Here is a 19,930-nt window from a genome sequence, read left to right on the forward strand (position 1 = left end):
AATATTTTTGATATTGAAAATGTGTGTAGTTGGATGCTTTCTTGTAGATGATAAAATTGTAGAACGTAATTGTGTTTGTTTGTTTATTTCTGTGCTCTGTTCTGGGTTGACCAACTAGCATAGGTGTTTAGCACCTGGTTGGTCTTTCCATGCCTTTTATATTTGTTTGTCTTCTTTGTGTATTGTATATGGCAGAAAATTGAATAAATAAATCTTGGTTATGACTATCAAACTTTATGTGATATGTCCATATATGGACATATGATGTCATATCACTACCATATTTGGGTATATAACTAGTTTGATAGTGTAGACAGGGCTTAAGGTAATGTTTTAATCATCTAAACAACTTTTTATACAGACCTTTTTTGTATTTTGTATTTCAATTTCATTTAATGTATCTTTCTTTTCTTTTTTTTCTACTTATTCTCTATACATAAATGCCTAATATTTACCACAGAATCGTGGATAGTGTAGACAAAGCTTTAACGTATGATGCGACTCCTAAATCGGAGGAAATGTATTGGATATTTATCCATAAAAAAAACTGGTTAGGGGACTTATACTAAACAAACAAATATTTTCCACAAACTGCTTTGTACATCATAGTCTATTACATGTACATGTACATATAGTTGCTTCTTCATTTACAAACTTGAGTTCTGTTGCTAAAGTTTTCTCTACTCACTCACTGAGGACGATCAAAGCAAGGAGTTGTAAAATAATATTTTACAACTCCCTGATCAAGGCCTACAACAACAGTAAAGCTTGGTTCCCACTAGAACGTAACGCAAGGACGTAAACGCAACGCAAGCGTTTTAACCAATAACAAGCGAAGTTATAGACAGTTAGCAATCACAAGCGAATAAGCCATCGCTTGTGATTGGTCAATTCACTTTCATTGCGTTTACGTCCTTGCGTTACGTTCTAGTGGGAACCAAGCTTTACTTTCACTACCACGTGATGTGCCGCAAACTTTATATCAACATATTGATTTCGCCATGCAAACCTTCAAACAATTTAAACTTGAGATTATTTCGCGATTTGTTAAGCGTTTTTAAGAAACTTATCACATCTTTCAGGGCTTTTGCCTTCATTCTCTGAAACATATTTTTATAATTCTGTACAATCCTGTTTCTTGTTTTCCTATGTATTCAGATTTTGTAAATAAATGTTTATTGAATTGAATCTAAAACAAGAACGTGCATTTATTTACGCACGTTCCATGCATCACGTCACATCCCACGCGTTAATACAACGGGTTAGATTTTGTTGACAAGTCCTTGAGAGGTCAAGAGTATACATCGCACCCCCCGGGAACAGAGTGATTAGTGATACAAGGCATTTAAACTAACGCTTCGTCTTGGCTTTATTGTATCCGGGTTTGATTGTCACGAGTTTGAAAACTGTTCCAATTATACTGTGAACCCTCGAAAGTTGTTGTTGTTGAACTTTTTCTTCTGAAGGGTCTGTAACTCACTTTGCAAGGAAAGTGGGTACTTGTGATTGGTCTATAGTTAGGCTACTAATACTTCAGTCCATTAAATAAACAAAAAAGTATTTTATAAAAAATCATTCTAGAATAGAATTGGGGGATTGTACTAATTAAGATTGTTTAAGAGTGTGTTTCACCTGTTATGGAAAATATCATACGCTGACGCCAACCACATCATAGGTGGTGGATTACATAACCAAACATTCCAGTTGTTGTAAATGTAACCCCATTAAATGTAACCTTCGTATTAAAGCGTATTAGTATTAATTATACAATCGCTCAACGAATGGGTTCTTCTTCATGATTGCAGATGTTGAGCCTACACGTCATGCATGTACATTTTTTTATATTTAAAACAAGAAAAATGTTACTGTATCAAAGTATAGTGTTCGTAGTAGGCCTAAAGGTCCGCTGTACACACATTTCCATCATTGACAGACTGATACTCTAATATTAGTCTACTCTATTTAGCAGCAATGCACATATCCCACCATGGGTAATCTCTATCCGCCAAGTAACACTAAATAAGACACAGATGAGAAAAGTAGGCCAACATAATTAATTAAAACATCTGATAGTTAACGATCCTACTTCTTGGACGCAACGCGGGTGACGCAAACGCATCGCAAGCAATTTGATGACCTTGATCATCCGCCTGATAATTGGTCTACTGATTTCGTTGCGCCCACACGTCGTTGCGTCCGAGTCGAGTGGGAACCAAACACGAGTACACACGAAATAAACATCAGTAACAGTAAACATGATGTTTAGACCAGCTTTTAAACAAATGATGTGATATTGCATTTATGACAATGTGGTTTCATTGCATGCAGGCCTTACACAATTCGTTTCTTTTCAACAGGTTTTACAATAAACATATACAGTACTAACAATGACATTTTGGTGAAAAAAAATGGGCCTAGTATTGTTTTGATAAGATCATCCGATATGATTTATTATCCAAGCTTGTGACTTGTAATAATAGCCTAATAGTGCTTTCACGTGATGTTATTAGGCTAGTCTTTCTTTCCTGAAATACCATCGATGATCGAATACACGAATCATTTCCTAAGCCTCGATTCACACACACACATATTTTGCATCGCAGTTCATAAACATGTATATAAGTATATAAGTTTAAAAAAATTAAGTATATAAGTTTAAAAAAATTAAAGATTAACCATAACCAGTCACATATTCGCATGACCGATTGTATAAAAAGACATTTAGAGTTTTTTTAAATTTGTTAGATATTCGTATTGAAAAAAAAATAGTGCATTCACGTGATGTTATTAGGCTATTCCTCCTTTCCTGAAAAATACAATCGATGATCGAATACACGAATCATTTCCTAAGCCTCGATTCACACGGTTCACATCATTTGCAGCGTGGTTTATAAACATGTAGGCCTACCGTAAATATTCTAATTGTAACCCTGGGTTATTATCCTTTGATTGTTTTTTTAGGATGGGTTACTATTAGAAAGGGGTTACTATTAGAAAGGGGTTACTATTAGAAAGGGGTTACTATTAGAAAGGGGTTACTATTAGAAGGGGGTTACTATTAGAGTAGTGGGTTACTATTACAAATCTTAAATTAGGCACCTGAAAACAGTAACCCAGCCCAACTTTTCCGGTCAGCAAATCATAGCAAAATAATAAAACAGTACGAATAGGCCTAAACAAATTTGTTTTATAAACTTAAAAACACACAATCTCACTCAAGAAATCAACATGCATTATCTCCTTATTTTCAAAATACGGCTGTCAGAAACGACCAGTCTTCATAAATGTCATTTTGTCAATAGTTTTTGTGACTCTAATAATATTAACGCCATGGGTTACTATACGTATTAGAGTAACGGGTTATTATTATAGATTGACTTATAAGGTGGGTTACTATTAGTGGGGTTACTATTAGAGTGTGGGTTTATAAGTCGCAATAAAAAAACAATTGAGAGTACTTTAAAGAGTGTATATATCGGTGTTCATTGCAATCACGAGATTCGTGGGCGTGTGATACAGGGGTCTTATAATAATTCAATAATTGATTTATAAATCCTAATTACATCCGAAGGCCTACCGGTATTTAACTTTGCCAGTTGGGCCTTTGGTCAAACAATTAGGTAGACCATAGGTCCTCATCCATGGGTAGGTAGACTACACATCTTTCATACGAACATAGAGAAATTATTTCTCCATGATACGGCGGCCAAAGCATTGTGTCATCGGGCGAGATGTAATTATACATTCTTATAATAAATGTAAGATAGAAAATTCGTCTTCTTCTAATTAACTCCCTAACTCCTGGTAATTTACATAGTACAATGCTAATTGTAACTCCCTAGATTCCTGGTAATTTACATAGTACAATGCTAATTGTAACTCCCTAGATTCCTGGTAATTTACATAGTACATAGGACAATTATAACTTTCTAGACTCTTGGTATATGCATTTATTTACATAGTACTGTATATAGGCCTATATAGGCCAATTTTTATAAACTTCGTATAGGAAATTCACCAACATTGTGATTTATGTAAATTTGAGGCTTTTTTCTTAAAGATGTATTGTCCCCCTGAAAAATATTTTAAAACAAATATTTGTTGAATATGCCATTTTAATGCCACATAATAGTTATTCACGTTGACCAAAATATTAGATCTAAACAAAATTTATTTACCTGAAAAAAACTGTAATTTAAAGCAAAAAAAGGTCAAATTGGCTGCCAGCAGTCAATGGATTTTTGGTTGAATTTAACCATTCATTATGTTATTTTAGTAGTGTTTTTTCCTACGGAAGTGATTAACTTTATTAAAACTAGAAAATAACTTATTCAAAATCTGATTTAATTAATCTTCATTTTTCATGTTTTTTATTTTAGAATAAAGAACTTGTCAAGATTTTAGCCTACAAACCACGAAGTAATTAAGGAAGACAAAGGGAGGAGGCCTACACCAAACAACCTCACTTTTATGATACAGTACTTTAGGGATATAAATCCAAATGGACGATGAGGAAAAATAAGTTGATAATAAGAAACATTAATCAAAATAATTAAACCGAGGAATTTGATTATTAAATTTAGATTCAGAGATGCATTATAATAATAAACACTTTGGTGTGCATCAATGACTTACGAAAATCTCAACAAAAAAATCCGTAAAAGCAACAGCTGATATAAACTTGTAGTTTAAAATTTGCAAAACGTTTGACGTTTTTCTGAATTGTATAATAATAAAGAAATTGTCAAATGTAGAGTTGGACATTCAACTTATATATGAAGATTTATACAGTATCTTATAGAACGGAAGACTTGAAAAGTATAGTTATCAAATAAATACAGATGAAAACGACAAAGTACCAATACGTCTTTGGTGTAATTGGTTTTTTTTTTATCAAAACAGTGTTCTCCTGAAGCAGGTGCCACCAAGATTTGCCAGACAAAATTGATTCCAACCGGTATAAAACTGTACATAAAACCAACACCAATTAGTGGTAGGTTAGGCCTGTCATTAAAAACATAGACCAAGAGCAATCGAAGAAATTGGATAGACAAAGTATAATATTATTTGACTTCTTTGTATTTAGTAGATTAGTTATATTATAGTACAGTTTATCAATAATTCGGTATTTTCTTAATTTTCAGGACTTCATTTCTATATTAGGAGAACACTGGAAAATCACAAAAGGCCATCCTCTCTAATCAAATATCAATAATCAAATAATAAGTTGAATATTACAATACTTTTTGCAAGTTGATATTTAATTATTGAGAGACAGACATTATTAAAAACTTGAAATTATTGACAAGAACAAAAGCATTTCTTTTTGTATATTTTTATTTTCCAAAAAAAACCACTATAACAAAGATTAAAGAAACAAACATACATTTTCACAATTTTAGAAACAAGCAAATTCAACTAAAATCACAATTAATGGCAACTAATCAAACCCTTATTATGTGTTTACATTGCAATCTATTCATTAGATAACAAAACATTTAATACTAACGGAATACCGTTTCACCATCGGAATACCGTTTCACCATCGGAATACCGTTTCACCATCGGAATACCGTTTCAACATCGGAATACTGTTTTCTGCATTACTGTATTGTGAGTGTATTTTGTAGTACGTCTGTATTATTTCTTGCCAGTGAGTACAATTATTACAATACTATTGAGGTGCATGGAAATATTGGGGTACATAGTGAGTAATACATATTAAAGATTAACTGTAAAAGTTCAGAAATCGTTCACTGTGACATCCACTGGTTCAAGGTTCCATTGGACCTGTATATACTGTATCAAAAAAAACATAACAATGAATACAAGAACTTCTCAAATGTGAAACAAGCTCCTTATATGCCTAACCTCGAGGCACTAAAATAAACATGAATGTATTTATTTAAGCTTACCTTCAGTAATAGTTTCTAAAGTTGCACAAGGTCCAAATGTCTCAATTTCCAGTTCAAAGTTTCTAAGGAGACAGGTATCTCGTTTCAGTTCACATGCTGAAGGGTATGTTACTCCATCTGTTCCACAAACTGGATGATCCGGGATTGTAGATCCTGGTTTTAAATTTAGTCTGCGGTTTGGCTTTTTACCTTTTGGTATTCTGCCTTCTTGTCTACCGCCTTCTCGTCTACCGCCTTCTGATATTCCTCTTCCTGGTCTATCGTGCCCTTGACTACCACCTTCTCGTCTACCGGCTCCTGGTTTATTTGGTCTTGGGTTTCCCCGGTTGCCACCAACGGAAAATGGACATTTTACACAATACTGTTCTGGATCACCTAAGGAAAAAAAAATGCAATGCTAGTTATATATTATATATGTTACAATATATGGTATAGCAGAGGATGCTTGAATCAAAAGAAGTTATCATGAAGCCATAGAAGAGGTTCAAATTCCAAAAGTCCAAAACAATTTATTATCCACTATAAAGAAAGAACGCATATACAATTTTAAAAAATAATAATAATATAAAAATGAATACCTTGATCTTCAGTACATTCTCCCCTCTTTGCAATAGTTAAGAATATATCTACACATTTTGCTCTTTTGAAATCACATCGGCTGTATGTAACATTGTTACTGCCACAGATTACTACATCTGCTACAGTACGAGTTTCACATTCGTCATGCCGCATCTCACAAAGCTCTCGCCTTACTTCCCGATCTGTACAACAAAAAATAATACTTATATTTTGGTATTCATTCAAAATAAGCATAGAAAAATAAAAAATGTATATATATAAATCCAAAGGCAAATTACTGAAAAAATGACAATGCTGTGGGTATCAGTGGCTGAATCTAAATGGATACAAAAAAATGCGAAAAGCTAAATCAAAACGATAAAGTAAACAGCCAGAAAAACACTATTCCTTCATCGGTGCAAGACTGATTCGGTGTACACATCTAGCTCATGTGCACTTTAAAGACTTTCGAGACGAGTAGGAGGTAACACTGGTTTACTAGTACACACACACATATCCACCGTCACTCACAGCCACTGATCATAACTGGGCCCTCCGGGAGAACAGTCTTTAACTGAAGAGCCTACTCAGTATAAAGACAAAATAATAAATAAATAATACCTTGGTACAATATTTCTTCTCCACAATCACCGGGGTGTTCAACTGCAAGTTCTTCATCTTCAGTTTCACATTTGGCAGACAATAATTCGCAAAATGTTGTGTATGTCACACCATCTGTTCCACATACAGCGTTATCGAATTTGTCTTCACAGCTTTCACTCTTGTTACATACTACATCTATGTCTAATCCTGCTAAATCTACAATGTAAACATATCTTTATTACATTATTGCTTGCTTTAGCGCTAAGGAAATATATTCCATCAAACAAAATATCATTCCCAAGGGGATGTCAAATCTTAAATTTACCCTCTAAGCATTAATTACAGACAATTCTAAAGTAGAAAAGTATAAGTAAGATGTATATTTCTTTTACACGGATTTATTTTTTAATTTTTTACCTTTTTATTTTTATATTTCAACATAACAATTTAAAATGAAAATTAGGTACAAGTTGCAATAATTTGGCATCATAGCCATGTGTTTTACACACAGAAGAAAATACAATTTTAAGTCATATTTATGAACTTTTAAGAAATCCTAAACGTTTTCAACTCCACATAAGATAAAAAAGATATTAAAACGTTATAAAACCAAACAAAGACGTTTTTATAATAAAATAATAATAAAACGTGACAATAAAACGTTTTTAAACGTTTTCAAAACTTCACAAATACACGTTTTTGAAACTTTATATTGAAACGTTTTATTACCAACGTTTGTTTAACGTTATCTAATCGTAACAATATTACGTTATCAAAACGTTTTTAAAACCAAACAAATACGTTTTTATAACATTTTTTCCAACGTAACATTGGGGCACTTTTACCCCCGAAATTGACACTAGTACTTTGGCATTTTTAAACATACCTGGGCGTCCATGTGGTCTTGGACCACGTGATGGCCCGCGTCCACCGCCAGGAGATGGCCTAGCACAATCTTCAGTGCCACATGCACAAGGATAGTCAACCTCTACAGTCGAGTCATCTCCATAACATCTCACTTTCAGTAATTCACAGAGATTTGAATATGTGTTTCCATCTGTGCCACAAACTTCTCTTTCGGATGTTGGACATGATTTGTCCTCTGGTATCCTGTCGCAATCCAGTTCTAAAATGTCAAAATAATGTCCCAATGAAATCAACGTCGTGTTCCTTAGATATCAATTCCAATTTATTTCCACAATATAACATACAATGAAAAAATAATGATAAACTAGTTTGTTAATAAATAAAATTGCATATAAATACAATGAAAAATATCACAGTCATGGGTACATACAAATTAACGTTTTTAAACAAGATATTAAAACGTTATAAAACCAAACAAAGACGTTTTTATAATAAAATAATAATAAAATGTGATAATAAAACGTTTTTGAAACTTTATATTGAAACGTTTTATTACCAAATAAATGTTTTCACGCTGCTGCTCTAGCCAGCTACGTCCCATGAGGACTACTCATTCAGAAGCTAAAGCAAGCAGCAGTTATTATCTAAGGCCGACAGTTTTGCGACTTTGTAAACTCGACTAGAATTTATAGATCCCAGCTGCTGGATTAAAAAAAACGTCTGGGAAAAGAGAGTATATGAGGGCTCACGGCTGAACGATTTTGGATTCTTGCCCTTTGATTGGTTGACGCGAATCAACAGACTGGGAAGAATGTTCTCACTTGTACCGCCGTGAAGTCACGTTGTCTCTAGAGGGTATTCATGAGGTCACACACACACAGCACTTTAAAGTTCAAAATTGACCATTTTTAAATGGACATGTGAATCATAATTAAAGAACTATCTTTGATTTGTATGTATTTTTGCAAATAAAGGACATCTTTTTAATAATTAATCATAAATATATCTGAAGAAAGAACAATGATTAATTTTAAAATGTCGAGCAGCGTTTTTTGTAAGAAATATTTCTTGTTATACTAATCGTAACAATATTGCGTTATTTATACGTTTAAAAAACGTTTTATTACGTTATTAAAACGTATAATTAAAACGTTTTTAAAACCAAACAAATACGTTTTTGTAACTTTTTTTTCAACTTTAAAATTGGGATCTACAATACCAACAGCCATGAGGCACTTTTACCCCGAAATTGACACTAGTATTTTGGCATTTTTAAACATACCTGGGCGTCCATGTGGTCTTCGTCCACGTGATGGCCCGCGTCCATCACCAGGAGTTGGCCTAGCACAATCTTCAGTGCCACATGCACAAGGATAGTCAACCTCTACAGTCGAGTCATCTCCATAGCATCTCACTTTCAGTAATTCACAGAGATTTGAATATGTGTTTCCATCTGTGCCACAAACTTCTCTTTCGGATGTTGGACATGAGCTGTCCTCTTTTATCCTGTCGCAATCCAGTTCTAAAATGTGAAAATAATGTCCCAATGAAATCAACGTCGTGTTCCTTAGATATAAATTCCAATTTATTTCCACAATATAACATACATATAATATACAATGATAAAATACAGTAATGATAAACTAGTTTTTAAAACGTTTTATTACGTTATTAAAACGTATAATTAAAACGTTTTTAAAACCAAACAAATACGTTTTTATAACGTTTTTTTCAACGTAAAATTGGGATCTACAATACCACCAGCCATGAGGCACTTTTACCCCAAAATTGACACTAGTATTTTGGCCTTTTTAAACATACCTGGGCGTCCATGTGGTCTTCGTCCAGGAGTTGGCCCAGCACGTCCTCCAGCACCATCGGGACGGCCAGCGCCATCGGGACGGCTAGCGCCATCGGGACGGCCAGCGCCATCGGGACGGCCAGCGCCATCGGGACGGCCGTTATCTAATTGTAACAATATTGCGTTATTTATACGTTTAAAAAACGTTTTATTACGTTATTAAAACGTTTTTAAAAGCAAACAAATACGTTTTTATAACGTTTTTTTTTCAACGTAAAATTGGGATCTACAATACTACCAGCCATGAGGCACTTTTAAAGAAGAAATATAATTTATTAAAATCATTTTATTGAAACAAATTTTATTTAAAATGATAGGCCTATTAAGTCGAAAAGGTTTGAAAAAAGACATAAATAAGGACAAATATTGTAGCGCTTAATTACTTATTAAGTTACCTCGTTTGAAGCCAGGTCTTGGAGACGGTCTTTGCCTTTGTCCACTAGGAGTAGGTCTTACAGTGGGTCGTTTTCTTTCTCTTGGAGATGGCCTAGCACAATCGTCAGAGCCACATGCACAAGGATAGTCAACCTCTACAGTCGAGTCATCTCCATAACATTTCACTTTCATCAATTCACAGATATTTGAATATGTGTTTCCATCTGTGCCACAAACGTCTCTTTCGAATGGTGGACATGAGCTGTCCTCTGGTATCTTGTCGCAACTCAGTTCTAAAATGTGAAAATAATGTCCCAATGAAATCAATAGATATCAATTCCAATTTATTTCCACAATATAACATGCATATAATATACAATGATAAAATAATGATAAACTAGTTTGTTAATAAATAAAATTGCATATAAATACAATGAAAAATACCACAGTCATGGGGAGAGTCAAAAGACTTTAAGTAACCCGCCCCAGATATAATATTAACTACGAAAAAGAAAAAACTTACATAAACTAATAGAATTATTAATATTTAGGGAAAGATATTAATCAAAAGAATTAAGGATAAAAAAAAGATAAATAGATATAGTATTTCAGCTAAGACACCAAGCACTGGTCCAAATACCATTAACATTTTTTGTCTTTTTTATACTATACTTTATACTAATGTTGCATTATATTTCAAACTGTACTGTGATAGAGAAAGTTAAATCTCAATCAATGGCACAAAATACAGAAATGATACGAAACATACTCTCTTGTCACAGCGGTGTAATGTAATTCAGATCTCAGATCGATGTATACTGTATATAGCATTTTTACTGGGCTTAACTTTTACTAATTATATTTATTGCATTCTAATTATTATTAATATAGTAATTGGTTTAACATACCACGACGTTCACCATTGGGACCTTGTCTTCCAGCGCCATCGGGACGGCCAGCACCATCGGGACGGCCAGCGCCATCGGGACGGCCAGCGCCATCGGGACGGCCAGCACCATCGGGACGGCCACCACCGAAACGTCTACCACCCAGTCCCTGGGCATCGATCATTGATGCGCACACTAACACCAGTATTAACAGATGTTTCATCATGCTTTTTGAAAAATTTAATAATAACTGTTGTAAAATATTCTTTCGTCGAAGCATGAAGTTAACATTATTTTTACAAATGAATCCAAACTTCGTATAAGTCAAGTTATAATAAGCATTTCAACGAATATGTTGCCTTTCTGTGCCTACTAAGGCCTACTTTTTACAAAATTAATCTAAACTTCGTATAAGTAAAGTTATAAGCATTTCAACGAAAAACGTCCTTTCTGTGCCTACTACAGTAATACTAAGGCCTACATTTTTCAAAAAGAATCTAAACTTTGTATAAGTCAAGTTATAATAAGTATTTCAAAGAATAACTTCTTTTCTGTACCTACTAACTAAGGCCTACTTTTTTTCAAAATGAATCTAAACTTTGTATAAGTAGTTATAAATATTTTCCCTTTCTGTGCCTACTAGGCCTACTATACCATACGCAACGTACTGTATTGTATTGAATTACTGATTTAAATAAATAATAATCAAAAGCTTATGATTGTGCCTGGAGACTACAAATAAGCCCATGTGGGATTTCAATTAAGTCTCGATCCATAAAAGAAAGAACGAAATATTAAAGAACACACATTTTTAAATAAAAACCAGATTAAAAACAAATTGATGCATAGTTGGAAATTTTTCATATCCAAATTAAATCCATGAAAATAAAATAATAATCCACGAAATTATAATAAATGGGTTGTTAAACGATAATTAATAGTTAATATATAATTATATATAGTGAATTATAAGAATGCTAATTTAATATTTTTTTAAAACAAATAATTTGTCTAGTAGTAGTAGTAGTACAGTAATGTCATTTGTTTAAAGCTATCGGTTCATGGAGTAATACAAATAATTATATCAATATAAAAAATCGAGAACGACAAAGGCCTAAATAAAACTTAGGCCTACAATAATGACTTTAAACAATATAAAACAGAAAACAAAGACTTACTTGGTCGAATTAAGTTGCCTTGTTGAAGAAAAATGTTTAATGCTGTTTGAGCTTCCAGCTCCAGAATGATATGTTACGGAGCCGGTGTCTCTTTTTAAACCTTTCCAGCAACAATGAAAAAGAGGGAGGTGAAGTTATCGAAGGACCTGCGCATGACACAATGGTCAGATACATTATTTCTCCATGATGAAACCAATAGATGCACTTCCCAACAACTACGTCACAACCTTGAAACGTTTAGTATTAAGTTTTTGACCTTATCTAAACTTTAATTGCATTAGCTCATTCGATAACGGGTTTTTGAATTTTTAAACAAAAACAACATTATACCAGGGAGTCAACTCCCTGATTATACTGCAGATTTAACTAATCATATTAAAGCGATAAACTATTTTAATCGTTATTCATATAATTTTATTATAATATATATCTTAAGCTTTGATTAAAATCGTAACCTCGTTCAATTACTATATTTATTAAACATAATATAATGACAACAGGGTAGATATCTATTGTTTTATACAACAAAGGTGTTTTATTGCATATAAAGTTCAATAACACCTCAAGGTAATTTGTTACGGCAAAAAAACAAAACAACGAAATATAGACAATATGTCCCAAGAAATCAACAAAGGTTTATTGGTCGACTATTCCTTTTTAATTGTACAGTATTTCAAGATGTAGGCCAACATGAAAAATGAAGATTAATAAAACAAAAATAAAAGATTTTGTTTCGTAGGTTTTATCAGTTTATCACCACCGTAGAAAAAAAAATCATTTTCACTTGTAAAAAGACAAAATAAACGGTTAAATTTAAACAAAAACTCATTGACTTCCAGTCAATTTGACTATTCATTCCGTTTTTCAGGTAAATAAATTGTTTTTTTGATCCAATTTTGGGTCAAAGTGAATAACTATTATGCGACATTAAAATAGCGTATTTTAAAAAATGGCAAATTAAAAAAAAAATCATAGGCCTATCTGTTCTCAGTCAGTTATTCTTTACTCCATGGTTATTTTATATATAGGCCTAATATTTTGTTAACTGGATTAGTTGACATCCTTTTTGGGTCAACAAGTGTAACCTCAGAAAGACAAAAAAAATCTCATAGGCCTACAGGAAAAAAATACAAAAGAAGGTAAGGCTTCCATGGTGTAAAATCGGAAGTTTGGCTCAACAAAGTTCCCTCTTTTCTTTATCGCCCGCTCTATCTAAACGGTCTAAATCTAGGTATAATTTATCTGCTCAGTCTATCTAACTTATAGTCACAAAACATGTGTGATGCGGCCAAAAATGGTAGCGATATGTTCAAATATGGGCGCATCACATAAAGTTTGATAGTGTAGAATAATGATCTTTGATGAATCATTAATGTAGATGCGACAACGCAAATCAATATTCTCCTTCTGAAATTAACATTTTTTATTATAAATGGTAGGATGCATACAAAGGGTACAAATAAGGCCCCTGCTTTCCTTCCCGATTACGTCACAGCATGCGCTAAGACTTGACCATCAACAAAAACACACTGACCAATATATTATTATCCAAACATGTTTACAGAATAGTTTATAATATTCAATATTAAAATAATTAAAAACGTATATAATGTATGCATTTATTTATTTAATCATCAAATTATGGCTGCCATATGCTATTATTATAAATGTTACCATTGGACTGATTTATCATAATATTGCAAGATTTGTCTCACAAATTACGTTCGTTCGTTGTTTTAAAATAGGATCTACTACCAGTACATCTTCACAAGTAGGCCTATTACTATCATTTTATATGTAATTAAATTAAATAACGCGTAATTAAATTAAAGAACGTGTGCAAATAATTTATTACGCACGTTCCATGCATCAGGTCACAACCCACGCGTTACACAACTGCTAATTTCTTGAGAGGTCAAGAATATCCCACCGTCGCAACCGGGGGGAACAGAATGATTAGCAATACAAACAAATTAACTAGGCTTTATTGTATCCGGGTTTGATATCACGAGTTTATACAATAATAATTTATTCGGAAAACGCTTTTTGAACAGCGGCACACATAATAATGGTGCATCCTTAAAACAATTAAACATGCAATACAAAAATATATGAGTATAAAAAAAAAGGTAGACTAGATTAAAACAGATAACATTCTGATAAAACAGAAGTTCGATAAAACCAAGTTAAAAATAAACTGTAATACTAATACCAATTAAATGCAACCCACATACATAACATTGGACACTAAATTAGCATATCAATTAGTGTATGAACAAAGGAATATACAGTACTTAGAATCTATGTTAAGATATACACACTCTTGATACACAGTGTCTACCAGCAAAAAAAAAAAAGGAAAATAGGAATCCCAAATCAGGGACATCAATAAACAGGAAAGCATAGATTAGGTTAATTCAGCTATAGAGAATTATTCGATGACTGTAAACAGAATTGATAAAAATACAGTAAGATAACTAAACCAAATTACATACAATAAAAAATATAAAATATAAAAATCATTCAATAACTCTTCCAATTAAATTGTGAAAGTCCAAAATGGTGTTGAAGACTTTGTTTATGTAGAGCATCTTGTGTATATATTATGTTTGTCTTGTGAACCTCTGAGGGTTCCTAATGATCAATAATTGCTTGATGGATCACCCTCATTAAATATGGTCCCAAAAAAATACAATAAATGTGATATTTCTCGGGAACAATACAAAACACAATACATAATTAGTGTTACCTGTGGCCTACAGGCTAATTGTTGTAATTTTATGCAAGTTGAAGTCTCTAGTGTCCATTTGTACGAATTAAAGAATACCTGGTTACTGATATAGGCCTAGTGATAGATTATCTGTACCTGGATATAACGCCAACCACATAAAAGGGGGTTTAGACGGAGGAAATATACACATAACCAAACATTATATTATAGTGGGGAACCTCATGTAATTCCGTTTTTTGTACTATAGTCTATAAGTTGTAACTTGTTATAAAGTTTAGTCTTTTTGTTTTCTTAGTATATAGGAATATATATTCCCATTGTTGTATTTTCTTGTTTGTTTCTTTGAACGCACCTTCACAAGTTGAAGTGTGCCACTGATAATAAATTATTATTATTAACACACACTATAATAGCATATGGCAACCATATTGGATTCCAAGATGGCCGCCATTAAAAATGTATATAATGTACGCATTTATCTATTTAATCATCAAATTATGGCTGCCATATGCAATTATTATAAATGTTATCATTGGAATGATTTATCATAATATTGTAAGATTTGTCACACAAATTACGTTCGTACGTGGGTTAAAATAGGAGCTACTATCAGTTTTGATTAAAAAATGGGGGCCATTTTGAAATCCAAGATGGCGGCCAAAATAGGGTCGGGAAAAATTGGCCCTCAGTTGCAATGAATTCTACTAGTCCTAAGGATTCCAAAACTGACAAGAACTCAACTTGAGCATTAAAATCTCACGAAATTGATATTTGGAACATTAGGTTCCCCACCGTGATGTTTTATGCCCTATTGTAATCTTATAGACCTTTCTACGATAGCCTTCCTTTCCTGAAACATCATCGATGGTTAAATACTCATTTCCTAAGAATCATAAAAGAACACATTTTGCTAAGTAAAGTTCGTTAAGAATTATCCAGTATGGTAAATATTCGCACATGTTTTGCCCAGTAGTTTAAATATATATGCAAAGGAGTTGCAGTCACGTGACCTAAACTTATCTTCTATTTAAAGTTTAGGTCACACCAGAGTCATTACATTTTTTTAAATGTCCCGTTTTAGGCCTATATTCAAAAAGAATGCAAAGTTTACAACGTGGGGACAGTGTAAAATATGCTGTTTATATCTTATTTACAATAACTTTATATTATATTAATTACTGACGGTGTATAAAAACCGGCGTTCATTGCAATCACGAGATTAGTGGGCGTGTGACACAGGGGCCTTATAATAATCTAATGATTAGTTTAAATCTTAATTACATCCGAAGGCCTCTTATTAAACTAGCCAGTCCAGCCTTTGGTCAAACAAGGTACTTACACTATCAAACTAGTTTGATAAAAGTGTGATATGCCCAAATATGGTAGTGATATGACATAATCATGTCCATATATGGCACATTCCATTTTTTGTCACATAAAGTTTGATAGTGTAATCAGAGCTTAACGAGGCTACAAATGTTTCATAAAAACCAGTGATTACGTCATCGACAAAAATGTACATTACATTAGGTCTATGACTTATATATAGTGTTATAAGATAGGACATTTACCAAAAGTAGCGGCTTGTAGAACTAGGCCTTAAGTTATTGAAAATCGGCACAAAAAAAAACAACTTTAAAAAATAGTGTTTTCACTTATAAAATGACAAATTAACGGTAGATTAAAAAACCCATTGGCTTCCAGTCAATTTGACTATTTTTTGTTTAAATTTAAATTACAGTTTTTTCATGTAAATAGAATATTTTTTATTTCGATCCACTTTTTGACAAAAGTGAATAACTATTGTGACTTTAAAATGGCATATTCAACAAAAATGTTAAAACAATTTTTTTATATCTTAACTTATCAATCTATATTATATTATTTAATTTGTAAGCCCATTAAACAATTTTTTTATTTTTGTAAAGTTATTTATATAGAAACTGGTTTATTTGTGGTTTCTATGTGGTGAATATGGACAACATAATTAAAGTCAAACATTATGACTGTAGGTAATTAACCTAGTTTCTCTACTTTTTTTAATATCTATATTTTAAAGCTATTCTAACATGTTATATATTATATCCTGACAATGACGTATTTACATTCAATTCAATATCCTAAAATATTTATTATTTTTCATATTTTTTTGTTCAGCTATTCTAAAATGTTACCGTATATTCTATCTTGCTAACAATAATTCTAAAACATTTTGTTAAAATACTATTACAATGTTAAAATGTTGTTAAAAAAGCAGCAATACGTCAACAGGTTGTTACGGTAGTGACTGGGCAAAAATGTAACAATGAAGTAATACCTCCACGTACAAACTAAGCCTAAAAAAGACAAAAATAAGTACATTTTTCGACTGACACGATTAAAAATAAAGATTATATACATGAAATTCATTAATTTTAATTATATTAATTGCTAAATGTGCGTACCCTCTATTATTGAAACACGTAAGAAGTTATAAGACTGGACATTTTCCATGAAAATTACGTAAGAAAATAAGACGAAACAAAAATGCTTTCGGGTGGCCTTCTGTGAAAATACGCTAAAGTCATCTAGCCTAGCGGATGTGTTGTCGGCTGATCAGTGACGAATTAGGACAATCCAGGGTGTATTGAAGGTATCGAGGTTAAAACACTTTAAACACCCACACAAAAAGTTCATAATGCCTGGAAGTTTTCATTTCTTGGATATACCTTCACACAGGTATACCATACCAACATTACTGAGTAAACCTGTGAGTAATGTACTGGCATGTATGTGCACCTTAAATTGCCGGTAAACGGAAGCACTGGTGTGGGTGGGTTCGATTGACTGCTTTTATTTCGGATTTTTTTTTGCAAAATTTGTTTTTAGTTTCAAGGTTTGTAGTTTTCTTGGTTTTCACAAGCGCCTTGAGCACTTTGTGGATATGTGCGCTTTATAAATCTTATTATTATCTTATCTTATTCGCTTACCTTCCATTCATCCATTCATGTTCATGTAAACGCGATTCCATAGCTCACTATGTGGTCGGTCGGTCGGTATAAACACTAACTCAAATTTTTGCACACGCGACTAGCCATGTATGGCCGTGTTTCCATTCATTTCATTTATTTTCCATAACATACAAAATAATCATTTATTTTCCATAATATACAAAATAAAACAAGTTTATCGAAACTTTGATTAAGATTAAAAGGAAATAGTATAACATGGAAGGATGCCTTTATAGGACAAAATATCACTTAAGCTAGGCATTTGAATGGCTACTATTAATACAAAATAGGTCTACAGTACAAAGTAAAAATGAAAGGAGGAAAGTAAAGATAAATGGCAGGATGTCATCAATGATTGTGTAAACAATCGAGGTTTGTAACATTGGAAATGGAAAGTACCACAACAAAAAAATAAATAAAAAAATTCACGCAATCAATCAACAAAGAATAAAGCAAAGAGATCAGTCGTCATATAAACCGAGATCAGAGTAGCTTTGAGATTATGCTTGAAACTAGAAATTGAGATTTAGATGAAATGGTTTTAAAGAGGGAATCCCATAATTTGGGGCCTCTATATAAAATATGATGTTGATGAAGACTGGAATTAGTTGGGGATTTAGAAATAGAAAAAGAACGAGTTTTGTGTTCGTGAATATCCGATGGTTTGTAAAGTAATGGTGATCCATATTTGAAGCCTTTAAGGTCTATTTATTCAGGCCACATTTGAGGAAATGCCGCCGCAGGGAGGATTCGAACCCGGCATATTCTGCTTGATAAGTAGTCAACATTGCTACAACCAGAAAATCATTAACACGCTATTATTATTTTGCCTTGTATAAATGAACGCCTTATAAACGTGTGCCGCTGATACAAAAGCGTTTGTTCAATATTAAAAGTTTATCGCTTATCACTCAAACAATTAAATCGCGATGGTCATTTCGCGATCAGCTGATCATTGAGTTACATAACTAACTAATACTTTATAAATCAAAGAGCTGCATAGGCAGGATATAGAAAAAAATCAAGATCAAATAAGTTAAAACTGCCTCAATATAGATTTATTTTAACGACATGTTTCGGGCATAGCCCATCATCAGGTGAAAAGAATTGTAACAAAGGATAACATATATAAGTCACAAAATTACATAATAAAACAAATCAGCCAATCAAAGATGTTAACAAACAAAAGGCACAGTTATAAAGCCACGCCTCCAAAAGCTATGGTGTACAAAGCAGGAATGGTTGCTTATAAAGCAGGAAATTTAAAACAAAGACAAAAGCTTCAAGTGTAAATAATTGTTAATATGTGAATGTCTCTGGCAAAATTAATGTTTAAAGGATCTAAATTGTACATTTATGCCGGTAGGGGCAAGAGTGCCAAGCTTTACAATTATTCTTTCTTCTATAATTCTACGAGATGTCTCAGAACCATTACATACTTTAACACCAGAAATTGTAATATCCGAAAGGGAATGCTCATTATTACAAAAATGGGTGGCTACAGGTAATCCGGGAGTCTTTAGTTTAATAGACCTTAAATGTTCTACAAACCTATCACCTAACCTGCGTTTAGTTTCACCAATATAAAGCATATTAACATCTAACTAATACTTTAGCTCCATGACTCGAGTCGATGAAGGAAAATAACACCGTAAACAAGCATTCCACAAGGCCGTCGTTCTTATGAAAATATTTGCTGGTTTGTTAAGTGAATTAGGACTACATGTCAAGATTATACTGAATTTAATCACTTCGGGTTCCAGTGTCCGTGTAGGGTGTAAAAATCAATTAAATACCGATAACACCGATAACACTTTACCGATACATCAATAAACTTTCTATATATGATAAATACACTTTACCGATATATCAATAAACTTTCGATATATGATAAATACGCTTTACAGATACGAATAGATTAATTAACCTTTTACACTATATACAGAATATACAGAACAGGGGAGC

General features: G+C 32.7%; 1 protein-coding gene across 1 annotated transcript; it reads right to left on the reverse strand.

Annotated features, from left to right (window-relative positions):
• Positions 1–5,325: 5,325 nt before the first annotated feature.
• Positions 5,326–12,350, reverse strand: LOC140055098 (agrin-like). The gene is made up of 10 exons (XM_072100309.1): positions 12,245–12,350; positions 11,088–11,293; positions 10,200–10,472; positions 9,765–9,908; positions 9,226–9,465; positions 7,963–8,202; positions 7,095–7,292; positions 6,494–6,676; positions 5,916–6,290; positions 5,326–5,799 (listed from the first exon to the last, which is right to left on the reverse strand). Exons 2-10 carry the CDS (start codon positions 11,290–11,292, stop codon positions 5,774–5,776), a joined length of 1,884 nt encoding a protein of 627 aa, XP_071956410.1. The 5' UTR covers position 11,293; positions 12,245–12,350; the 3' UTR covers positions 5,326–5,773.
• Between the last annotated feature and the right edge of the window lie 7,580 nt (positions 12,351–19,930).

The sequence above is a fragment of the Antedon mediterranea genome, chromosome 7 (assembly GCF_964355755.1).
Source record: "Antedon mediterranea chromosome 7, ecAntMedi1.1, whole genome shotgun sequence".
In the NCBI taxonomy this organism is placed as follows: domain Eukaryota; kingdom Metazoa; phylum Echinodermata; class Crinoidea; order Comatulida; family Antedonidae; genus Antedon; species Antedon mediterranea.